The sequence below is a fragment of the Nelumbo lutea genome, chromosome 6 (genome assembly GCF_056320005.1).
Source record: "Nelumbo lutea isolate HS-2025 chromosome 6, American lotus-T2T, whole genome shotgun sequence".
Lineage (NCBI taxonomy): Eukaryota > Viridiplantae > Streptophyta > Magnoliopsida > Proteales > Nelumbonaceae > Nelumbo > Nelumbo lutea.
The window spans coordinates 8,230,255-8,241,148 of NC_142689.1; the positions used below are offsets into that span (position 1 = coordinate 8,230,255).

At 34.3% G+C, this 10,894-nt stretch overlaps 1 protein-coding gene and 1 non-coding gene across 2 annotated transcripts; both read left to right on the top strand.

The window, feature by feature from the left end:
• The first annotated feature begins 3,992 nt into the window (after positions 1-3,992).
• TRNAP-AGG (transfer RNA proline (anticodon AGG)) lies at positions 3,993-4,064 on the top strand. The gene has a single exon. It is a non-coding gene; the product is annotated as a tRNA-Pro (tRNA).
• Positions 4,065-4,382: 318 nt separating this feature from the next.
• On the top strand, positions 4,383-10,410 carry LOC148847162 (ras-related protein RABE1c-like). Its single transcript, XM_088950684.1, has 8 exons — positions 4,383-4,840; positions 8,108-8,180; positions 8,279-8,379; positions 9,294-9,359; positions 9,488-9,585; positions 9,661-9,723; positions 9,818-9,910; positions 9,996-10,410. The coding sequence occupies exons 1-8, from the start codon at positions 4,768-4,770 to the stop codon at positions 10,077-10,079; spliced, it is 651 nt and encodes a 216-aa protein (XP_088806810.1). The 5' UTR covers positions 4,383-4,767; the 3' UTR covers positions 10,080-10,410.
• Positions 10,411-10,894: the final 484 nt, after the last annotated feature.

Genomic DNA, 10,894 nt, shown 5'->3' on the forward strand with positions numbered 1-10,894 from the left:
TTCTTCTTCTTCTTCCTTGACATTTTCTATATCCTCTACTTTACAAATCTGTGGATCCGTCTAAAGAGAATGTTGATGTTGCTCCCAGCAATACTACATTTCAGATCTTCTTCTTCTTTCCCGCCATCATCGCTGCAACTCTCAACAACGACGTGTCTTCAATTCCTCTCTCTCACTCTCTCTCCTCTGTCTTCTCACCACCACCGCCACAACTCTTAGCAACAGCGTGTCTTCGATTCCTCTCTCTCTCTCTCTCTCCCCTGTCTTCTAGCCACCGCCACTGCAATTCTCAATAGCAATGGCAGTTCTTTCCAACTTTATTCTTATTTTAATAAATAATTTTTATTTTTTTATAAATTATATTTGTACTAATTATTAATTATTTTAATTTTATTAATCACTAAATGGTTTAATAGTTTTAAAATATTAATTTGATAATTATTAATTTGTTATTGTTTCATGGTCTTTATTACTATTTTCATTATTATTTTAGCTCTTAATAATTTATTTTTAATTTATAAATTGATTTGAATTTTTCAATTTTATCCTTATTTTAATAAATTATTTTTTATAATTTACTCACATTTTTTAATATTATTTTAAATTTAATAAATTAATTTTTTATGAAATAGTGCAAATTGAACTCAAAAATACCAAATAGTCTATTTTATGGGTAAAATAGTAAAATCAGTGAATTTCAAATGCTGAAAGTTTGATCCAATATAAACAACCTTCTTTATTCAGAGACTCTAAAATGTCGAAAAACAACCATGTCTCTTTTCAGATTTCAGACACTTAATATCTTTTTAACTTTTCATAATTCAGATTTGTCAAATGTCACCTTAGCCTGGGAATATTTTATTTAGGTTGTGGCTTCTGTCACTATTGTTGACCCCTTGGCCCCTCCTACCAGAAAGGAGGAACAATTTATATGCTCTAGAGTCTAGAGCAAATAATATTTCAGAACTCTAGAGTAAAGATAAGCAAATTATTGAAGAACCGTCAATTTCTTCATGAATGAAATCAGTAATTTCTATCTCAATGATTTCATTAAGATTCACATACCCAAAGAGGTCTGCTTTGCCTAAGCTTCTTAATATGCTTTACCTTGTTTCAAAGTTCTTCCCTTTGTTCTCTTTTAATCTGTATGCGATAGCTTCCATTTGAAACTGGTTGCAATTCATATACCCAAAGAGATCTGCATCCAATGACCATTGGGTATCAAGGATAGAAATTGTCTGATGTTGGTAGTTTTTTCTTATTTAAGATCCAAATGGCATTTGTACATGCAGCTCCCAAATTCTGAAACTTCATTTATGTTGAAATTTTGAGACCTCTTTTGCTTAAAGTTTTGGTAAGATAACCATTTGATCCAGGAGACTTTAAGCAGTTTTTGCTTGTGGCTGAATTAGGAACTGAATCTGAATGTTGAACCAATATGGCAACACCAAGGATTTAAATATTGATACGATATGTGATTGGAACACAAACCACCCAACGCCAAACCTTAAATGCGTGTGTAAACCATTAAGCCACCTCTAATCTTGTATAATCCAATAAAATAAAATAACTTATTTATATCCTATTGTCCAAATGTAATACAAAAAAATTACATTTATGAACAATTCCAGAAAAATAAAAAAATAATATTCAAAACTAATATTTTATAAACTAATAGAATAAATAATTTCTTAAATCCACATTTATATAAAAAATTTGTTTAACCTCAAGAAATTTATACAAAAAATATATTAATAATAGAATAATTATTTTGGTACTTAATATTTATAAATTTTAACATGACATGTATCTTAAAATTTTATAAATTATTAATTAATATTTTAATGTGAACTAAATAAAAGTATATATATTATTTATAAAAATAAAAATATTATTTACAAAAACCTCAAAAATATAATATAAATTGAATTTGTCAAATCCATTAATCTACATTATATCAAAAAATGATTTTTTTATCTCAAAATTTATGGAAACAAAAATATTAATAATGGAATAATTATTTTAGCAGCTAAAAATTATGAATATGCATATGATGTGTATATTAGAAAATTTAATATATTTGATATATTCTAAGTTAATATTATATATTATTATAAATTTTTAATTTATATATTAGTTACATTTTATAATAGCGTTTTTATTGTTTACAAAGATAAAAACATTGTTAACTAAACATTTGAGAATTAATTTTAGTTAATATTAAAAATTAAAAATAGTAAAATTGAAAATAATTGACATAATAATTCACATATTATAGTTGCATATGTTTTGTGCCTTGCCTTGAAATTCAATAGAATATAACATAATAATAGTTTTGTGCATGTATTAATTTTTAGTATATATATATATATACATATATGTTCCAGGACTCTTGATTGATACAATATCAATAAAATTTTATGATTTCTATGCATCCCAGTATATCAATTGTAGTATATTTCTTCACATATACCTTTAGAATATGCATTTTCTATGTATCTATACATTAATTATGGCTATTTTGATCTTAAAAATAATGTTATTAATATGTTTATAGAATTTATATGCATTTTTGGTGTATGCATCCCACTATATTAATTGCAGTATATTTCTTCACACATACCTTTAGAATATACATTTTCTATATATCTATACATTAATTATGGCTATTTTGATCTTAAAAATAATGTTATTAATATGTTTATGGAAATTATATGCATTTTTTGGCGTATCCATATATTTTTCGTTTGTATCTAAAGCGTATTCATATTTGAGTGGTCCGATACGATACTCAATACTACTGATACTTTAATCCTTGGCCTTGGGTAACACACCCTTATTTTAAGGGATTTTTTTAATTTGAAATTTCATAATTCAGCCCATAGTTTAGTCATTACATATCATCATCTTTTGTAGCATCTAGGATGTGCTTACTAAGTTCAAATGTGATATCAGTCAAAAAAAGGTTCAGTTATGATGTCATATACCCATTGCTTAATGCTTGCATTACAAGCATTCTGATGTAGAGACATGGATGCTTGCTAGTCATGTGTGGGTTCTATAGATGTTTTTATGGTTTTCGAAAAGACATTGAAATTAAAGTTTTGATAGGATTAAAGAACTAATATTGTTATTAATAAAAATTAGGGTAAATTACAAAGACCCCTCTGGTACTATGGGTCAATGACAAATGCCTCAACTACGTTGTGATAAAGATCCCCTAACCATTAAGGCTATGTTTGGTTCTGTGGGCGTTTATTAAAAAAAACTGTCACATTAGTGCCATGAAACATTTTGATTTTTGTGCATGGAGCATTTGGAGAAACGTCAAATTCTTTTTTCCCCAAATGCTCTAGTATTTCTTGAAACTAAATGCTGACGTGAAACACTTTAATAGGTATTAATCTAACGTGAAGAGTAAAAAACGTTTAAAATGAAGTCCAATCAAACAACAAAAACATAAAACGTTTAAAGTGAAAAAGTATAAATAAATGTTTAAAGTGAAAAAATACAAATAAACGGCCTATCCATAAATGCCCACGGAACCAAACACAAAATAAGTCAGTTAACGGAAAATGTTAATTTATCAAAAATGCCCTTTTTATAATTAAGGGGCGTAAAATGAAACTTCCAAAATGAGGAAATTGGGGCAAAGTCATTCCCTCTTTTGTTTATTTCTTGTCCATTTACTGATTTTCTCTTAAAACCTAACCTAAAATATAGCGTTGGAGAACCATTTGACAAAAAAAAAACTTGTTGCCACTATGGCACTACCACACTATCTCACTAACGAAGAGTTGTCTTATATTACTGAAGAAGAAGAAGAACCTATGTACATGCATGCCACATCAACTATTTTAACAATATAAGAATCACTATTTTTAGGAATCATTGGGTTATGAAAGAGTAAAATCGTTTGAATAAATAATAAAAGTACACCTTTGAAATTTAAAAAGAGGGTTCAATTTTATTCAAGAATAATTTCGTCAAATGGGCATTTGGTCTAGTGGTATGATTCTCGCTTAGGGTGCGAGAGGTCCCGAGTTCAATTCTCGGAATGCCCCAATTATGTTATTATTTTTTCTGTTGCCTAACTTAATTTTGGGCTCTGCGGCCAGTGACACAGGATCCACATCCTGACGTCCGTGGGCCAGTGGCCTATTAGGGCCCTTTTAACTTTCTTTGTGGGGCGCAGATGTGATCTCATGATTCTCATCTGGCTTTGAGTGGTGGGTCCTAGACCGGATCTGTTACTCACACTGGCGCTCAGAGGCACATCCCACCGTGCATTCCCAATTCGGTGGGTCCCAATCATTCAGTGAAATACGTGGCAAGTTATGGCCCCCCTAATGTCAACTACGGTGTAGAGACGCTTGCCGCCCAGAGCAGCATAGACACCCTTTCATTGGCCAGCTGACGCTGGGCGCGGTGCCGCGGTAAGCACTCAGCACCTAAATCGGAGGGGCGGTTAACTATGGTTAGTTGTTAGAGTAATAGAAAGTTAGAGCAAAGAGAACTCAGAGTCAGAGAAGAGTGAGACTTGAGAGAGAGAGAGATCTTTTGTTGCTTTGCTTGATTCTTCTCGCTCAATCTCATTTGTTTTTGGCCACCCTCCTCGATCTCGGAGAGAGAGAGAGAGTGGCGCGCCATTTTACACCCAACACAACAAACGCTTCTGATCTGAAGAAATATAAAATCGAAAGCCAAAGAATTCTGGTAATTTAAAAAAAAAAAAAAGATAGTCCGGGAAAAGCGAAACCTGAAAAAATGGCAGCCGCTCCGGCACGATCTCGCGCCGATTATGATTACCTCATAAAGCTTCTTCTCATCGGCGACAGCGGTTTGTTTCTTCCTCCGTCTCTTACTAAGGCGTATGAGGGAAAATTAGGGTTTTTCTGTTTCTTCAGTTTTTCGTTTTAATGATGATCCCTACGCCTACGTGATTTGACTTTATGGTTGTTCTAGGTTGAATATATTCTTCTTGTTTGCTTTCTGGTTTTGCATAGTTGAAACTTTTTAGGGCTTTCATGGATCATTTACTATTCTACAAAGCACAAACACATGATGTTTTGTTCCATTGTTTTGCTTGGGAATTCTTGAATTTTACGACTCTTAAACGGTTTTTTTGTTTTTTTTTTTTGTAATTCTAGGGGCTCAGTTTTCTAGTTTATCACTCAGCATGTTCGGACTATTCTGACGACTTGAGATGGTCTAATAATGCTACCTATTCGAAGCTCTAAAAGGTTTTTAGGATTAACATTTAAGAAGTGTTGAATGTATTGGTCGAATGCGATAGTAATTAATCTAATTTACCATATAAAGCAAGTTCGTGTTCACGTCATATAGGGGCGATTTGTGAGTATATCATATATGGACTTAGTTGTACAAGAAAGACCAATGAGTATATGGATAAAAGATATTTCATTTAACTCTGAGGTCCCAAAAGGCCAAAAAACCTTTAAACTGTTCCAAAATAGAAGACCATAAATACAATAAACCAAGTATTTTAGCTTTAATGGCTTCCACTATGCAGTTCTTGATCTCTTACTCTAAAAATTTAGCCAGTTTTACTTCGTAGACTCTATCCAGTGCAACAAAGTGCAAAGCCAAAAGTCTTCCAAAAAATACCACCTCTCAAACTAAAACCATGCATGAATAGTTCAAGCTCAAGTCCAGACCTGTTTGGAATGAGCCAATTTATCCCAAGATGTCCCAAAAAAATTAGATCATATATTGAGAGTAATAGAGCAACAGAAAATTAGATGGGAAATTGGCTCTTCACTCTTCCTTTCTAGATGTAGAACTTACCTGAATTGGGACACTGACAAAATTCGGTCCACATGAAGATGGGTCATTTGTTGGAATCTGAGTACTCCAGAGGAGCCTAGCAGTGAACCATATCTTTCCTTTAAATATGAGCAAAAGATTCCATCACAAGAATATGACACACCGCACACGGGGAAACTTTTATGATCAGTCTTCACTTCTGACCTTCCCTGTAATTTGATGGGGAAGCCCATTTTAAGGATAAAGAAGGGACAAGGAAGCCAACTTAGCATATCATTGACAGTCCTCAACCATGGAACCTGATCATATTGTTGGTCATCCACTAGTAAACATAGTTTTCAAAAATATTCTGATTTATAGTATAATTCACAATTAGAAATATCTGTATCCTTTCCTAGAAAGAATCTATGATGGTTGTCTAAGTTTTATGATCCAATTCATGGATCTTGCAATTTATATAAATTATGTTATTTGAGTCAATTTATTGAGACCTGCTTTTCTATTTTATCATTCATTGGCTTGTTTTAAATTTTTAAAAGGCTTTTGTTTTAAAATCCTTAGTAGAAAATTTATTCAGATTATTTAAGACTTATTTAGAGATGTTATGGAGTTTATATTCCATCATATGTGGATTAGAGTATATGCGGCTTTGTTGACTTTCAAGTCAAACATGTTTTTATCATCATTCACCTCTAGTGTATAAGTAGTAAACCCTGTTGCATTAAGTACAAACATGCATGTACTGGGGAAGCTAAATAACAAGGGCCAAAAGGGTCTTCCACCAGACTGAACCTTTTTCTTTTGGGATGACTAACAAGATCAATAAGATGTATTAATATGAAGAACAAGGAGAGCATACAACTTTTTCCCCCTTCAAGTAAGAGGTGCCAAGGTGAACAAACACAAACATAAACTGGCTACATGTTGAATTCCGGTACAAAGAGCAGCATGGAAGTGATTTGATCTGAGGCTTTGAGCTGGGGTGACCCCAGTAAATGGGATTTTCCTAGTCATCCCCTCTCTGTCTAGGCTGTCCACCCCACCATGATTCCAAAATTTAATTTAGTCCCTCCTTATGACCTTGAATGCTATGAACATGTTGAACCCTTTGGACATTTTTGTTTTTACCAGAATGGCCTTCCATATGATCTGTTTACTTCCCATATACCTTGAGACTCTGAATCATGAAGATCAGAACCAAATTTGTGATTCTAGGAGTCCTTGGCACCTAGCCCAATTCCTTCAAGAAATAAGGGAATCCTATGATACCATCTTGGCCACTATTATATGATTTCTAAAAGAGCTCAATTTGGTGCAGGTGGGTTAGCTAGAGCTATAATAGAAGGCCTTTATGTATGGAAACAGCTCTTTACCTGCCTAGCTTTTGTTTTTAGTGGAAATGTTAATATAAAAGACCATTGATAAAAAAATGTTAATATAAAAGACTATATAGCACATAGGATACTGATGCAAATTTGATATAAGTCTGCACTCTGCATGGCTATGGCTCATTTATGGAAGCAATCCATGATTCACCTGCCCTCTAATAATGCACTTTAAGCTTATATCTTTCCTTAAGCATACTGTATTTTGGATATCTCTGTGTATTAAGGTGTGAGTAAAGCTTTTGAAGTTCTGGTCATGCAGGTTACCTTTCTAATCTTGTATCTCTGAATAGTGTAGCACTCTGATAAACATGTTAGCACTTAAATTTTCCAGTCACTTTGACAAACACCTTGCATCCATTTCCGATGTTGACACATGCATTGTCAAATATGAGTGAGTTAAAACAGCCTACAAAGCGTGTAACTAAGGTAAAAGACAAGATCAATACTGTTTGAAGAGATAAACTGGTGATCCATGATCCAACACGTCATTTCTCTCTCTCTTTATCTCTAATGTACTGATTTTTTTTATTGATAAAGTAATACATCATCCTTTGTGGCTCTGATCTTCCTAGTGAAGCTTAACAATAAATTATTAGTGTAAATTGTGTCAAACACCTTGCCCATGGCTCCAGTAATGTGGATCAATTTGCCTCATAACAATCATTAATTCTGACAACATTCATTGATTAGAACTAGTTTAGATGCTTTTACTTTCCAAAACAAGTGGTTCCTTGATCCTATGCTATACCTTCAGTCTCATCTCTTCAGTGTGTTGTGTACTTGAGTTCTCCATTTCTTTTCTTATGATGTTGGCATCATAAATGTGTATTTCTCTATGTGTATGTTTCATAGCTTTTCCATTTGTTTGGGCATCTTCCTTTTTGATAAATTATGATCCTAATATTATGCACCACTTTAATCCATCTTTGCAGGGGTTGGAAAGAGTTGTTTGCTATTGCGCTTCTCAGATGATTCTTTTACTACAAGTTTTATTACCACAATAGGGTGTGTACTTACTTGTCTACTTGAAGCCCTTGGGGAATGTTTATAATCATTTCATAATTTCATTTAGCTTGCTTAAGTTGGAATAATGCCTTTGCTAGGATTGACTTCAAGATTAGGACCATTGAACTTGATGGAAAGCGCATCAAACTGCAAATATGGGATACAGCTGGTCAGGAGCGTTTCCGAACAATTACAACAGGTAGCCATTACACAAGATTTTTCTTAAAGTCTAGAAAATAGTGATCCATTAGCGAGCTTTCATCTCACTTTTTTTTTTACTGTGGATTGAATTAATATTAAAAATATGAGAAAATTGCAGGGCAAGGGTGCTGAACAATCTTAGCTCCCAAGAACAACCATTAAACACCAAAAGAACAAAAGTTACAAGACAGCCCAGAAAATAGAATGTCTGTTCACCCCTTGTCTAGCTAGACCATCTGCCAGAGCTTTCATCTCACTTTCCTATTCCTATAGCTCATACATAGGTGCAAAGAGTGTTATGGGGCACAGGCTGTTGATTTTTGCTTAGGTCATAGAGCTGGCATAGTGCTTGTATCTCTTTTTTTTTTCCTTTTGATAAAGTTCTTAATTAACTATTAAAAAAATCTTAGGTGCATAAAGTTATGGGGATATTTCCAAGAAGTAGAGATACCAGGTGCCTATGGGCTTGAAGCTTCGAGATGTTTTTCTAGAGTCTTTGATAAAACGTATGTTGGAAAAGAAGGTTTCAAAATGGACCACATCAGTCCCTTATGTAGAAATTAAAATTAGAACTTCTACTAGAAAAGAAAAACAAATAAAAATCCACATTGTGGGATGATCATCATTTGTCCTCACATTCCTTGGAGGAGTCTCCAGAAAGGAAGAGTGACCAATGTGCAAGTTTATTCGTTGAGGCTGGATTTTGAATTAGGTCACCTGTTGGTTTTCAGTGGATTTTGCATTGCAAAACTTGCATTATTCTTTTCCTCAATTTGCATACTTTCTATTGGTATTTGGTAGCCTCTCCTTGGGTTCTACCCCAAGGATACCTTGCTAAATTGTGCCTGAATTACTAGAGATCAGTTTCTTTCGTTTTGACATATTTTATTCAGTTTACTGTTTGTTGTGTAGCTTATTACAGGGGAGCCATGGGCATATTGTTGGTCTATGATGTTACGGACGAGTCATCTTTTAACAGTATCCACTTATTTTCTTCTTTGCTCAGTCCTTTTCTTTTCTTGAGCTTATGGGCAGGATTCACAAAAAAACGGTAGCAATGCGCTTATCTTTCCATATTTGTATTCCTTGATAAAAGACTTGTGTAGACATTAGGAATTGGATCCGGAATATTGAACAACATGCATCTGATAATGTTAACAAGATATTGGTTGGCAACAAGGCTGACATGGATGAGAGCAAGAGGGTAATAACTAAGCTCAGGTCCATTGTACTTCCTCGTTGGTATGTGATCACAAACTTAAACTAATTTATTTGGTAGGCTGTGCCGACATCGCGGGGCCAAGCGCTAGCTGATGAATACGGTATCAAGTTCTTTGAGACGGTAATATAGCCCAGGGACAGGACCCAAAGATGCATGGAGAAGATGCGCCAAACACCCTCTTTATTTACTGACCTGTCAAAATCCCTCTATGCAGAGTGCAAAAACAAACTTCAACGTGGAGCAGGTCTTCTTTTCTATTGCTAGAGACATAAAGCAAAGACTTGCAGAGAGCGACTCCAAAGCAGAGGTGAATTTTTGCCTTCTGGAATTAATTTGAATGGGATCTAAATTGGAAATAATGCCCTTATTTTGAGTTCTCTTGCATTGTGCAGCCCCAGACGATTAAGATCAGTAAACCGGACCAATCTAAGGGTGCAAGTACTACCCCGGAGAAATCAGCTTGCTGTGGTTCCTGAAGTCGTATAAACATAGCTCTCGATTTCTCATGTCCAGTATTAGTTTTATTATAACCCTGGGGAGTGGCGATTCAGTTACCGTTTCTCCAAGGCGTTTCTGGTGGCAGCTTTTGCTCTTGAAGTTTACTTTATTAAGCTACTGGGTGTTGTAATGTCTCCCTCAATCTGTAGAAAGTTTCCTTTGAATGCTTTTATAGGCTTTGGAGTTGCTAGTTCCAACAATCTTAAGTAGATCGTCTCATATGTAATGTGCTTATATTTGGTTGTGAATGCTGATCGATTTTAGTCGTAGATGAACAAAAATCCACCCATCTTTTACTGTTTCCAAAAATCCCTTGTTCAGGTGGTGTGGTTGTCTGCTTCACTTGTCTGTTAATCCTCCACTGATATTAGAAAGATAAAACTAGGTTGCTTCCCTCGTTGATCCATTACTGGATGCTTCATTTTGGACATTGACATTCTGCTTGCAAGGCTAATAGATTCGAGTTTTAAAATTGTACGGTATTTAGAACTAAAACCTGGTATACTTGTTTTCCAGGCCTCCGCAGATGACAAACTAACATGCCTTTCTAAATGACGTTTTACTGGATTTTTATTTTTTTGGTTATTTTTTGTGGGTTGTCACTTGTCACTGTTGCTCTCTAGCATCTAATTTTACTCAAGTGGACGTCTTCTAGACTCTAGAGGTGATTGCTTTCTTTTCCATTTACAACCGGCAATTATCCACGGTAGTTTGGAGTTGCTTAAAAGGAAATGTTCTTCACTTTACGCAAGGACAGAACCAACCCCCCCCCCCTTCCCCCCCGGCACCAAAC

Bases quoted from the DNA above. Each gene is read 5' to 3' on its own strand.
- LOC148847162 (XM_088950684.1), top strand. From the start codon at position 4,768: ATGGCAGCCGCTCCGGCACGATCTCGCGCCGATTATGATTACCTCATA. The intron at 8,181-8,278 runs GTGTGTACTTAC...TGCCTTTGCTAG, and splicing joins AGTTTTATTACCACAATAGG to GATTGACTTCAAGATTAGGA. The intron at 9,586-9,660 runs GTAATAACTAAG...TTTATTTGGTAG, and splicing joins ACATGGATGAGAGCAAGAGG to GCTGTGCCGACATCGCGGGG.